The 14,511-nt window shown below is 39.6% G+C and overlaps 1 protein-coding gene across 5 annotated transcripts in view; it reads left to right on the forward strand.

Moving 5' to 3' along the window:
• Positions 1 to 14,511, forward strand: part of CEP128 (centrosomal protein 128) — a 185,316-nt gene that overhangs the window by 61,176 nt on the left and 109,629 nt on the right. For 4 of the 5 annotated variants that reach the window (XM_082232527.1, XM_082232526.1, XM_082232524.1 and 1 more), the window contains exons 15-18: positions 138 to 302; positions 8,119 to 8,295; positions 9,995 to 10,054; positions 12,482 to 12,674. In XM_082232527.1, the coding sequence (XP_082088653.1) occupies positions 138 to 302; positions 8,119 to 8,295; positions 9,995 to 10,054; positions 12,482 to 12,674 (595 nt within the window). The remainder of the gene's footprint in view (positions 1 to 137; positions 303 to 8,118; positions 8,296 to 9,994; positions 10,055 to 12,481; positions 12,675 to 14,511) is intronic. The other variant, XM_082232528.1, reaches the window with a different exon arrangement.

Below are 14,511 nucleotides of genomic sequence, written 5' to 3' on the forward strand. Positions count from 1 at the left end.
TAAATAAGAGGCTTCCTTCAGATAAATCTGTATGAAACCCTCCCTCATTAAAATTGTTTCATAAAAGTTTGGCCAAGAAGTTGGGAGCTTAAATAAGCATGGTCAACTTTGTTCTTTGTTTTGCTTATTCCCAACAGGCAGAACTTGTAGAAGAAAGAAATTTGGTAAAAGCTCATCGCCGACAGGTAGAAAAGATGAAAATTGAGTGTGATAAGCTGGTGGAGGAGCTAAACCAGAAGGAAGAAGAAAATTCAAAATTTCGGCGAAAATACCAGCTGATGAAACAAGACCTGGATGAAAAGGTAGAGTTCAGCTTCTTTAGGCTAGGACCCACCTTTTAGCACCCAGTTCTCTGCTTTTTTGCTATATATGTCATCTCTCTCGTTTTCCATCTTTTCTATCTCTCTGTCTCTCTATGCCTGACATTGTTCTGATTTACTATTTCTTTCCCCATCTTTATTATTATTATTTTTTAAAAAGCTCTGTAAAAAAGATGTGCAACAAAATGGTGGGTGTGCCCCTGGCATGATATAGTTTTGGGTCCTGATATGTTTTATGATGTCAATTTGCTGATGAGGAAAACAGCAAATTAAATATATATATATATATATATATATATATGCGCGCATAAGTAATTTTAGCATGCAAAACAGACATTCCTCAAACTTCTAGCAGCCCATGCACTTTGAGAAACAGTCTGGAGGAACCAGATTATATGATTTCATTGGTAAAGCTAAGCAGGTTAAGAGGGGCCCCGAATTTAAACTAGTCCAAGTGTCGGTGCTAAGATCAGTTCCCTTATAACCAATTGCTATTTGCAGGTTAGCACTTATCATCTGGATGATGACATGCTGCATGTCACAGGCAAGGAATTTAAGATACAAATGCAAACCTCACCAAAGCAACTTGGAAAGCAAGAATAAATAAATGAAATCTACTCCTACCGCTTTGGAACACAATCCAGAAAACAGGTTGTCTGCTGTAGAACTGGAGAAGCCTCAGTAATGAACTGAATGAGATCCATTAAACTGAAGCTCAATCTGGATAATACTGAGGCACTGTCAGTAGGCGATTCCCTAGACTGGATGGATGGGAGGTTGCCTGCTCTGGATGGGGTTTCACTGCCTCTTAAGGAGCTAGTACATAACTTGGGGGTGTTTATGGATTTGTTGCTGTTGCTTGAAGCTCAGGTGCCCCTGGTAGCACAGATTGCCTTCCACCATCTTTGGCTGGTGGCCAAGCTCTGCCACTATTTGGATATGTGAATGATCAAATTTAACAAATGTATATTGTTTTCTGTCCCATCACTCCACCCCACCCTGAATGCATATGTTAGAATTTTGTTGGGAACTCTGGAGTTTTTTAATATTTTCTCCTTTAATGAATTAATTTTGGGCACAGATTGTTTGTGAACTTCTGTCATTCTTGGTGGTGATCATGCTGGTTTGTGGTGTCACATACAGTAATGACACTTTTGGGAGCATGCAATAGCAATACTTTCTCCCCCCCCATCTTTTAAAAATTATTTATAATTTTCTGATTTATACATTTCACTGATTCTACAATCATTTTGACATTTCAAAACTTGACTTCCCCCACTTTCAGCTGTTCCTTAAATTTATTTTTAATATCTTCTGCACATCCAAATTAACTTAATTTGTTCATTTATTCATCTTCTTTAAATATGTATTCTTACTAAACTGCAGGTTATTACAATAGTCCTGCCAATGTTTTTCTCTGTTTACAATTGATCTGTAAATATTCAATAAACCATTTCCATTCTTTTATAAAAAGTTTGTGATCTTGATTTCTTATTCACCATTTCTGCATATTTCACAAGTTTTTGTATCCATTCTTCCTTTGCTGAGGCTTCTTATTCTTTCCATTTTTGGGCAAGTAACATTTTTGCTGCTGCAGTCGCATACATGAATAAATTTCTATACATTTTAGGTAGTTCTGTCCCTATAGTTCCCAAGAGAAAAGTGTCTGGGTTTTTTTACGAACGTTATTTTAAATATCCTTTTCATTTCATTATATATCATTTCCCAGTAAGCCTTTACCTTACAACAAGACCAGCGCATATGATAAAAAGTACCTTCTTTCTCTTTACATTTCCAACACTTATTTCATTGAGATTTATACATTTTTGCCAGTTTACTCGGTGTTCAATACCATCAATATATCATTTTCATATCATTTTCTCTTAAACCATAACACCCTGTAAATTTTATATCCATATTCCACAGTCGTTCCCATGCTTCCATGTCTACATAACAACCAGTATCTATTGACCAATGTAACACTGAAGATTTTACTTGCTCATTCTTTGTCTCCCATTCCAATAATATTTTATACATTTTAGAAAGGACTTTTACATTACATTCTAACAGGTCTCTTTTGGGGAACACTAACACTTTCTGAGTAATTATTTGCCTCTTTCTACAATGATAGCTTCAACCTCATTTGGATATGGGGGGGATAACTGGAGTTCCCCAAGTTAACCTTGAAGTGAACAAAACCTTTGCAATCCCAATTGAATCTGATCCTATGGAGGGCAGAATATCTAAAGTTTTGCAGGAAGTACTGGAGTGATCAGAACGCCTTGAACTCTGCACACCAAACAAGCATTTAAAGAAGTCTTTCTGGCTTGCCTTTCTTTGACTTCTCTGTGCATATCAACCTTTTTCTCTGAAAGACTTCAGTTTGCTCCCTATTAAATCTGTTGTGCACTAAAAGCTTTGACACCTTCTCTGCTGTTCATTTGTTTAGTCACCAGGTTTTCGCCTGTTCCTTGTTTTCTTCCAAGCATGTTATTCCTTGTTATTTGGTGTTTTCCAAGAGAGCTGTGCTTTGCAGAAGATGTGCTTTGTCTGCTTGGAACACCAAACCTCTTTACTCTGCACCAGCACATTCTACTTTAAAACTTCTGGTCATGCTTTTGAACATGATTCCTTATTAAACATTCTGCGGGAGGTGGCAGGAATAGGTGACAGAATTTAACGGGTTCCAAGTATATTAGCAGGACGTGACAAATGAATAATGTGATGTTCCAGTTGAAAGCTTTGAACAAAAACATTCTGCCCTCTTTTAATAAAATGTAGGTTCATCCTGTAATTTGAAAGACTCAGAGATAGCACTGCAACAGAAGATGCTTATGGTTTTCTGTGTTCTCCAGGCCATTATACAACCAAAAGGTTGCTTAAAGCTTTGGCTTGGAAATAAAGTTGTGCCGGTGCATACCAACCATTTCCGTTCCCAAAGACTGACGTGGCCAAGCTGTGTTTGGATTTGCGCTTTCTGATGACAGGCATTCTGATGACTCTTCTTGCTGCATGGACGTAATTAAAGAGAGAACATGAGAGCACGGATTCCATTTTTACCAAATCAAAATATTTATTTGGGTAAAAAACAAAAAGGGGAAAAAGAGAGAGAGAGAGATGATTGGATCCTTACGGTTGTATTCTTTGGATCTGATCTGAGCAGCTGCTCAGGACTAGCTCTTTTATAATGTCAAAGAAAAATCTATTAAATGAGAAAATGTCAAACGAGTGTTCACATTCTGTTTTTCATTTTGTTTGAGAGCTGTTTAACTTTACTTATTAAATGTTGTAGGGGGAAAAGTCCCTCACAAGCAATTGGGAGAAACTGAACCATTGACCCCATCCAAAATATGCAAGCGAAAGCCTTTGGGGTTTCTCCCCACATGCATAACAGGGCTGTACTTTTCTAAAACAAACAAGTCAGTCTATAAGAGCAATTGGCAAATACGATTATATGACGTACATGAAATCCCTTTGAGGTCTTCTCTTTTTCCATCCTGCAGCAACATCCGCTTCCATTATAACATTGGGCAGATTTTAGTGTTACATCGGTGTCTAAAATGCAGGAGACGGTCAATTATCACAATCCCCATTGCATCTAGTGAATATTAAAAGTGACCATCATGATGGTCAATGATTTTATTTCTGTATTTGTGTGTGGAATTGAGCTATTCTCCTGTTTGGGGGCTTCCCAAAGGCATTGGCTTGGTCAGTATGGAAAACATGGACTGACTAGGCCTTCAGTCTAATCCAGCAGGGCTCTTCTTAGGCTACAATGATAAGTAATCACTTATTGTCTACTATCAGTGAAGTTTTGGCTCTTACTGGGACTTCTATTGGATCACAGAAAACATTGTAGGTTCTTTGGTGCTATTATTCTTTCTTCTGAAAAATCAAGTTAAAGTAGACTTTGTGTGTGTGTGAGCACACAAAGGCCAGATGTGTTTCAACATGAAGTATTCATTAGTGGCCAAAAATATGACCAGATAATATCTTAGGCTTCAGAAGGAAAAGAATTATAGAATTGGGAGAAACCTCATCCGTAGACAGGATGTTTGATTCCTTTCAACCTCTCTTTCTAGCTTATATCGTTACCATAAATATTATTTCAAGAACATTAAAAAGCCTTAGCAGGGTATACAGCTGTTGTTGTTGTTGTTTCTTTTACCTTAACTCTATCTTTCAGCAGCTTATATTCTATTAAGGAGATGCTTTAATGTTAAGTTTAATGTTAATGTCCCTTCCCCCAGTAACATAGATAGGGACACATACATGATTCTTCTTCTCCCGCCCCACCTTGTGTGAGGGGTCTGATACCAGCTGCTGGGCAGGCCTATTGTTGGGGTCAAAGCACTTTCAAAGTTGGCAACGTGCCCTGGTTGGTGCTGGTATAGACAAACCTTCCTTTCATTTAAATAGCTGAAGATATATGTGGAATCATCTTTTCCCAGACAGTGTGAGCTCCTCTGGTCTATAGTCAAATGGCTTCCCTGATCTAGAGTGCCTAATGCAATTCCTTCAGTGCAGCTGTTTGTAGACTGTCTTGTTGTAACTGCCAATTGCTTCCCTGCTTTCAAAATTGAAGCATTATTGGTGGTGATAGTGCTCTGTTTCTTTATAATGTATGGCCAGAACTGAGGCTTTTAAAATTTAATTACATTGAGGGCATTTCGCTGCAGACTATATACAGCACAGTGCTTCAGTGCTAGGATATTGTCACTGAATTAGGAACCAAATGGACTTTATCTCCTGACCATCCATTGGACTTTAATTTCTCTTGATATGTTCTGTTTGCGTGATGTGTTGGTCTATGGAATTACACTTCGTGAGAATTATATGCTGAATTGTGTTTGAAATAGAAATTACATAGTCAAAAACATCCTGTTACGTTGTGTGTGTTGTTACCATGGTATTGTCACCTGCACAGGAAACTGTCTTTCCATATTTTAGCCTCACACCATTTACAGTTTTCCTGCTGTAAACTAAAAGTGTCTGGGACGTAAAATATCCCAAGAAATCACTTGATTCCTGTACTTGCTTCCCCGTCCCTCACAGCCAATATAACCTGTTATCCACCCCCCCCCAAAAAAAAAAGTGATCAGGAAAGCAGGTTGAAATATTCATACAAAGTTTTCTTTTTGAAAGAAAGAAAAAAAAGCGCCTGGGCAACAAAATAACCCAAGAACTCTATTAATCTTTGCCATGGGGTGCTTTGTTGTTGTTGTCCCAGCTAGTGGAAAATACTGGAGTAAAAATGGCCCATGGTGTTTTTCACATGAAAAAATGATCCAAGGAAACAGACTTAGGTGCTCATCTTCAGTCACCATACACATGACTTTGTTTTGGGACACTTACTAAGCCAAGATAAGTAGCAATTTGACTTGGGATAGCAAAATGTGTAACCGAAGTGTTGTGCAACTTGGTTTGTTTAGATTCATTATTACTGGGGACTTGGGGTGGGGGTGGACCTGCTCTGCAGCAGGCCAGTCTTCTTGGTTCACTGACAGATCCTTTTGCCCTTTTCTACAGCCAAAAAAGGTTCCCGGGGTGGATTAGAAAGCACTACCGCCTCTGCTCTCCGGCCTACAATCTAAAAAGGCAATGTAAAAGAGAAAACCATTTAGGAGGGAGTCAGAAATAAGCAAACCCTGGTACAAATTCTTAGTTACAAGTTCTTCTAATGACCAACTAAGGTGGAAAAATTCAAGGATAGGAGGATCCTTGCTGTGCCAGTGGGTGGCCCTGAATCCTTTGTTTTCCTTCTCTTTGTTTCTCCTTCATTGTTGACCTTGGCTACTAATTGTCTGTGCAAAATGCTTCTTTTCTTCAAGATTCCCTATCGCTGTCCCTGATCATATATTCCTGATTCCGCGGATATGGCCGCAGGGTGGTGTTGTCCGTGTTCTTAGCTGAGGCTTATATGTTGCTGATAATATGCTGTGACTGACTGCTGAATTACTTGGAATTGTGTCGTCCTGTGTAACTTTTGAGGGCAGAGCTTTGAGCCAATAATTTGGTCGCCCCCCCCCCCTTCGTAGGCAAAATTTATTATGCAGGTGCAGAAAATGCCACTGAAGACAGACCAAAGGACAGGATTCTGAATGAGCTCCATTCCTTCCCCCATCATGTCCCAAATGGTCCTGATTATTCCCCCTTGCACTGGTGCTGCTGCTGCAGTTCTATATTTCAGGGATAGGGTTGCTTTGTTAATATTTTGCTGACGCTTTAAACTAAGCCGTCGTGTGGTTCGGGCAGTTGTCATCTCAGATGAAAGATGCCAATTGAGAGCAAACCTCAGCAATGAAGTGTAAAATTAAATCATTTTGCTTTTGGATAAATCTTCAGATGTTAGGCAGGATTTGCTCTCTAGGTTCTGCTTATTTGCTAGATGGAAGAATTTACAAAGAAGACCAACAACTGCGACTCTCCTTGCCAACTCTGAAAGAAATAAAGGCAAACCAAGCTGCTACAATAAAGGCTCCCATCCTGTTCTCCCTGCGTGCTACTGCTTCTGACTGAGGCTGCCTAAGTGATGCTGGCTCTTTTCCAACTCATTTATTCCCTGATGTTGTGTTTTCCACTTTGGCTCAACTTTCCTTAGCACTCAAATGCCAGCTTAACTCTGATCCACTAACATAATAAATACTGTACAGTGGTTGAAGTGGAAAGGTCCTGACCTCCTGGAGGAATACACCCCTCTGCCTTTGTTGTGTATGTATGTTGATGAGTGTGGGGTCTTTAATTAAATAGGCCGGAGTTTGCCAGTAGCATACTTGGCTTAAAAGTATAGGGTTCTAGGAATCTCTTTGGCTGTAGTTGCCCACAAATAATGGATTAAGGCCTTTAGCAGAGAACATGTTGATGCAGTGAAATCCTTGTTTTCATGTTTTCATCCATTTTCAGTGACCCAGATGTTGTTGTTGTTGTTATTATTATTACTTCTACTACTAGTCAGAAGGTCAGCAGTTTGAATCCATGTGATGGGGTGAGCTCCCGTTGCTCTGTCCCATCTTCTGTCAACCAGTGTACTAGTGCATGTAGATAAATAGGTACCGCTGTGGCGGGAAGGTAAACGGCATTTCTGTTCGCTCTGGCACCCGTCACGGTCCTCCGTGCGCCAATAGCGGTTTAGTCATGCTGGCCACATGACCCGGAAAGCTGTCTGTGGACAAACGCCTGCTCCCTTGGCCTGAAGCGAGATGAGCACCACACCCCATAGTTGCCTTTGACTGGACTTAACTGTCCAGGGGTCCTTTACCTTTACCATTACCTTATCCGACAAAAGCTTTTTACCTTACCTTACTCATAGTATTTATAATCTGCCCTTTTCGACCAAAGGTCCAAGGGAAGAAAATATACAGAGACAAACCAAAAATTAAATGATAAGATGCTTGAACTGTTCTTTTGATATGCAGTTTTAAATGAAATCAATCTGACAGCTCCTTGGGGTTTGACTGTAGTGTGGACGGAGCAACTCTGCTGAACATTTGACTTTGACTTGCTAATGTGGCAACTTACAAATTATTCTCCCCTGCACTTTTCTCTCACACCCCTTCTTGGTCAAGTTTTTCACTACCAAATGCAATTCTAGCAAAAGGACACATCCCATCAATTGTAGGCTATTTTGGGCACAGCATGTTCAGTTATTCCTTATGACAAGTGCACAGTATTGATTTCCCTCCACCCTCCCCAGAAGCATAGATGTGCTTGTGCGTTATGGTTTCTCACTGTTTTGGAAGTTCAGATATTAACTGACAGAAGAAGTTTTAGTTCATATGATGTTATTTTTTTGCTTTAGAATAAAAGGACATTGGGAGAAGATGATCACTTAAGAAGGATAGAAGAAGACAGATTACATCTTCATGATCAACTGAGAAGCCTGCAAAATGAACAGGAATCCATCCTCTCTATGTTAGGAAGTGAAATTGATGCAGCTTGTGAAGTCCTCGCAAGGGATTCAGTGGAGAAATTCACAGTAACTATGAGTTTTCAGTTGGCCTTAGATTTTAATCTTGTTAATTACATGGACATAACATTTTATTCATGGCTGCTTGTTAAACTTACTCTTGATGTGGATGTTTTATGAAACAGAAGATTAGGAGTTGCACTTGATAATCTTCTGCCTTAAAAAAATGCAATTGCTATTTTAGAAATATGTCTCAATAATTCATTTGTATCTAACTTGTTGGCCGATACCATCAGCTTTATTCAGCCTAGCTCATGCAAACGGTAGAGGAGGTAGTAAAATTTAAGACTGCAGGTCAAGGATTGCATGGTTGAATGAAAAAACCCTTTACATATAAAGCTGGTATATCAAAGAAAAGCTTAGGCTGACAAGAATTCTTCCTGACATCTAATTTTCTGTATACAGGAAGCTTAATGTGTAGTTGAGCATTTGCTCATGTGAACTTCTCATCTATACTATAAACCAATACAGCCCTGGAACAGTTTTACTATCTTATCTGCTGTGTGTGTAAGCCATGCCATTAAGAGAAGTGCATGTTTTAGGTTAGTAGTGGGTCGCTGTAACAAGTGGCAGCCTATTGTTCCTGACCAGTGTTGTATAACCTCTCTGACAGACTGTGGCTGTTCTTATTGCTATTGTTTCTACAAGGTCCCAGGGCATGTTACAGCAATTCAGAACACAAAATGTTTCAAAAGAATAGGGTGGGACCAAATGCACATAGAAAAACATAGTTTGCTGCTCTTACATTAGTCACCTCACTGTTTTCCTTTCTAAATGATATTTGTATATTGAAATAGGGTCCAGTAGCCCTAGTCCATTTGGGCTGTGTGTGATTTCCTTTTTGTGTCAAGCAGTTTGTGCTCTTAGGAAAGATGATGCTTACCAGCGCTAGACACACATAATGTAGCCATGCTGCTTTAGTGGATCATGAAGCGAATGCTAGTCATACTTCAGAGTACGCCCATTTAAATTAATTGATGTGAAAAATAGGTTCAATAATTTCAGTGGACTACTTTGAGTGGAACTTAATTGAGCGCAAATCATCAAATTTTATATTTAATGACTATTAAAAAACCAAAATAAGCACGCACACAAGCCAAAAGTATACCAGGTTTTTTAAAAATTCTTATTACACATTCACTGGGTACAACCCCCCCCTCCTTTCTGAAGCATGTCAGGGAAACCTCATAAAAACCTATTTATAGCAGCATGTGATTAACTTTTTCTTAACCCTTTCAGAGGTAGTTTAAAAGCTGCCCTTTCTATTTGATTTTTTTTACATAATTTGAAATATTATTCATCAGGGGAACAAAAGTGACAAATCTAATCAACAACACCAAGATGGTATCACCACCATCACAATGACAAGAATAAATTGCTACAAAGTCATGCACAAACAAACAATAAAAATAATTATATTGTTACAAACGGTTAAATCGAGGTTTCTGTTGTTATAGTTTTTGTGTAAAATAAATAAATAAATAATCTCTCTCTCTCCCCTGCCTTTCCTCAGGTTACAAAAAAAGTCTCTATTTCTGGGAGATGTCCTACTATACCCAACAATTAGGCATGCTACAGAAATAAGTTGCTCAGGCCTATTGAAGAATTACTTAGACTAAAATGGGCATTTTAATTGGCATTTTTACCTAGCCTTGTGTGTTAATTTTAATGTGTTTGTTCATTTTGTTCATTTTCAAATATGATTTAGGCAATATCACTTACACCTGGGGTACAGAATGACCCTCATCGATGGCTGGCAGAAACAAAGGTAAATACTGCTTTTTAGCAATTAGGCTAAGATTTGGCTACATTTCTTAATCCCTAATGTGTTTAGGGCGCATTGCACAGAATGCATCTTTCTTGCATGTACATTGTGTTGGCTTAAAAGACCAAACCAATGACTGGTAGCTTCTGCTATTGCTTTTCCCTTTGGTAACTTTGTAAGCAACTTTTATCATTGTATCTTTTAATCGTCTTAAATTTCGCACGAGCTGAAAGACTTTTTTTGCTGCTTCATGAGACAAGACCTATCCCCGTAGTATATTAGGGTCACAATGAGGGGAGGAAAGTTGACCGTCTGACTTGGGCGAAATTGCATTTGTTTGCTAGCAAGATTGCCTGAAGTTATTGATGGGCTAGTTTGTAATGCACATGGACCAGGAGTGAATATTGCCATAAATACTGGAGATAAGAGTTTGAATTGGAGGACAATGGCTGTAGAGGAAACCGAGTCACTATTCAGATTGTTGATGCTGAAACCCTAGGCACAAGCATCAAGAAGACCTTTCAGAGGACATGTAGTAATTGATTCATAAATCTGCCAGTTGAATTCTTTTTAGTTATTAGTAGGTGAGTCTTGAAATGAAGGGGCCTTTGGAAATAACGTTTGCACCCCAAAACCAAACAGCCTTAATAATTGGTTTGCAAGAAATATGGCTTTACTCACCTACTCTTTCATTGCCTGAGTTCCTTGCATTTACAGATGAACACTCTAAAGAGCTCAAAGGCATTGACTGCTGTGGGGTGAGCCCCACATGCACAGTACAGCTTCTGAGGCCCCCTTTACTGAAGCAGCTCCCTGTAGCCTCTTAGAAACTGCTCCTAAATCTCAAGGAAATTGGGGTGCTACCTCCCATTAAGCATGAGGAGCTGCATCTGGTTGGGGATGGGGGTTGAGCGAAACCAGTGAATTTGAGGAAGTACTTCCATATTCTTCAAAGTGTTCTTTAGATCCTGGACTTTGACATGCTCACGGCATTTTAATATTGGGAGTACGTGAATGACAAATAGAAGATGAATTAAATGGCATGGCAAACAAGTGCTAGCCCTTACTGAGGTATTTACTCTCGTATACAGACTGAAGAAATTAAGGATTTGGGGTAATTTTCATGGAATTATGATCTGTACCATCTGTATTTGTGCCATTAGTGATCTACTTGCATAGATATCCACCCAGGAAACATTTATCAGTATATTGTTCATTCTTTATGCTCAGTATAGCATAGCAGTCCTTGATCACATGCCACAATAAGCCACTGTTTGTTTTAAACCATTTCTTAATTGTTTAAATATACTGGTAAATATAAATTAGAATTATTGTGCAGTTTTAGTTTTAGAAAACCTGTGCATTAGTGGAGAAACGGGACAAAAGGACTTATGAATGAATATATATGAAACTTGGGTGCAACATAAATAGAATCAAATAGCATATTTTCTTCTAAATGTATTTTATCATGAAATACACATTTTGAGCTGATAACTGAATAATAAAAATCAGAGAAGTTCAAAGACTAACTACATTCCAGTCCACATATGTCTGGAAAGTGCAGATCATGTTAGTTTGTACAGTGGTACCTCGGGTTAAGAACTTAATTCGTTTTGGAGGTCCACTCTTAACCTGAAACTGTTCTTAACCTGGGGTACCACTTTAGCTAATGGGGCCTCCCACTGCCGCCACACAATTTCTGTTCTCATCCTGAAGCAAAGTTCTTAACCCAAGGTAATATTTCTGGGTTAGCGGAGTCTGTAACCTGAAGCGTCTGTAACCCGAGGTACCACTGTACTGGAATTTTCAGTAATTGGTTTAGTCAGAGCTGAATGTAGTGGTAACCTTTTGATGCAGTAGTGCCAAGAGCATCGCCAAATGCAGGATGTATCCATTTGCAGCATACTTCTACATACAGGAAAGAATCAAGAAAGCTGAATCTGTGTACAGATTCACCTTGATGGTTTATGGAATCTGTCAGCTTTCAGCCATTTTATTACTTTTTGAAATCTGTCCTTAGCCTCAGGACTTGACAGGAAATAGAATTTTCCGAATTTGGATAAAGCCTGTATTGGGGTTTGTAAACTGCCCTGGCAAACCTACAGAAGGGCTGTGAATCCCACCCGGTCAATGAATACATCTCACTTGAGAAGACCTGAACCAAAACTGATGAAAATTTTAATGAGGCGTGAGGGGAGGGGTGAGAGAAAAATGATGGGGTGGGAATCAGAATTATAAAGTTGGAAGGGACCACTTGCAACAGAGGAATCACAACTAAAGAACCTCTGAGAGGGCTGGCAGGACTGGAAAAGCTTATTTTAGCCTATTGCATTTTGAGTTTGGCAAAGCTTTGCCGTAGAAGTGCGGTTGAGGAAGACTGCAGTAAAGGCCCTTTCTTGTTAAGTATTATGCAAATATGTTTTCTTCTAGACAAAACTAAAGTGGTTGTGTGAAGAAGTGAAGGAGAGAGAGACCAAGGAAAAGAAACTGCGGCGTCAGCTGCTGCAGAACCGAGAGCAGTTGAAACACCTGACCTTGAGCAAGGAGTCTGAGCACCAAAACCTCATAGGCCAATTAGAAAAGCGGGAGCAGCTCCTGGATGAAGCTTACCAAGAGAGGAAAGGTGAGCTTGACAGGCCGTATTCATTAAAAACAAAACCCTTCTTAATTTCCCAGGTCAGTTCAACCCTGATTTATCTAACAGGCAGTAAACATTCCAGTTCTGCAGTCCAGAGATACAAGTTATCAGGAACATGAAGCTGAAAATGGCAGCCCCATGTCAACTTCCTCCCTTACCGTCCATGACATATAGCACCATTTCTTTCATGTTCTGATGCCCATCACTCTGCACATTTCCTCCAAACACACATACAAACAAGCACACACTTTGACAGCATCAGCCAATGATGTGGAGCAAGGGTGGGGAAATACACAATGCAGTGATGTTAGAGCAGAAGATTTTGTTGAACTGCGTGTTATGGATAGGAAGGGCTGAACTGGATTCATTGTACTATTTATTTATTTCCTCATACTTATATCCTCCCCTTTCTCCCAGTGGCAGCACAGAGCAGCCGCTCATATAGCACAACAACAATAAAAAACCCACTTACAAAACTTTAACAACAAACAAAAGGTAGTAGTGTCAGTAAGAAGGTTCGTTGAACAAAAGGTTTTTTAGTTTGTTCCTAAATGAGGCCAACCAAATATTCATTAGGGAGGGGACCACCTCCAAAAATGCTTTTCTTCATGCTGTCGCCTACCTAGCAGAAGCTTGAGCCAACAAACAGGGCATTCCTAGCAGGTCTTAATAGGGAGCTCCTGAGGACGGAGTTCTGCCTAGTACCTTGGTCCTAAGTTGTTTGGGGCTCAGAAATTCACAGACCACCACTGCAGAGATTTGAGGATCAGGGTAATTTGATCTTCCCTCACTACCCATTTTTTAAAAAATGGCATTCCGTACCAGCTGCCGTTTCCAGCTCATTTTCAAGGGCAGGCCCATGTAGAGTGCATTGCAGTAATCTGTGTTGGAGGCTATTAGTTCATGGGTAACTGAAGCCAAGCTGTCCTGGTCCAGGAATAGCTGATGGATGAGCTGGAGCTGGCCATTGCTTTGCTTCATCACTGAGTCTTCAGCGATAATCAAGAGTCATCCCCAAGTTGTGAACCTGGGTTTTATGGGAGGCACTACACAATCAAGAACACGGTGTCAGTTCCCAGATGTGGGAACTGCAGATCCACAGAACCTCTGACTTGCTGGGATTCATTTTAAGATTTTTTGGGCCTCTTTCTGCCCCAAACTGACACTAGATGCTGGTCAAGCACTTCAGTAGTCACTTGAAGTTGGGTGGTTCTGCTGTTGGAGAGCATTCTGGTTGATAATGCATTTTTTTCATTTTTGCTTTGTGATCTCTTAGCAAGTTGCAATTACTGCTTTGCAAAGAGCTGTGTCTCAGAATATTAAAATACCTGGGCAACATGGGGTTTTATAAAATAGACAAGAAGTGAAATAGCTACTTTTCCAGCTGCAATGTTGAAGGCATACTGTGACCTGGATTGAGGCAGATATCAGATGAGAGTAGAAGACGGCATTTTCAGAAGTTTGTTCCTTTTGAGTTCAGAACATGCTTATCACTTTTCCTTACTTTAAGAAGTGCTTCTCCCGCTTGAATGACACACAAAGAGTTGTTTATCTCTTTTAACCCAAAGGATATGCAGAAAACACACACACACGTAAATATGGTAAATGTCAGGAGATGGCCTGAAATCTCTTTATGATTCCTAATGATGTCTAATGATGAAATTTATCTGTGAATGATATCTGTTCTCCAAAGCAAATTAATTCCCCCTGTTCCCCCCTCCAGAAAGCAAGCTTTGTGCTAATTAAAATGAGTTGTGATCAGCTATATATAGGGTGAAGAAGGGAGCCCCAGAATTTATTTTTCAGCTACTGTTTTGCTTTT

Source organism: Podarcis vaucheri, assembly GCF_965113315.1.
Source record: "Podarcis vaucheri genome assembly, chromosome: 1".
NCBI lineage: Eukaryota > Metazoa > Chordata > Lepidosauria > Squamata > Lacertidae > Podarcis > Podarcis vaucheri.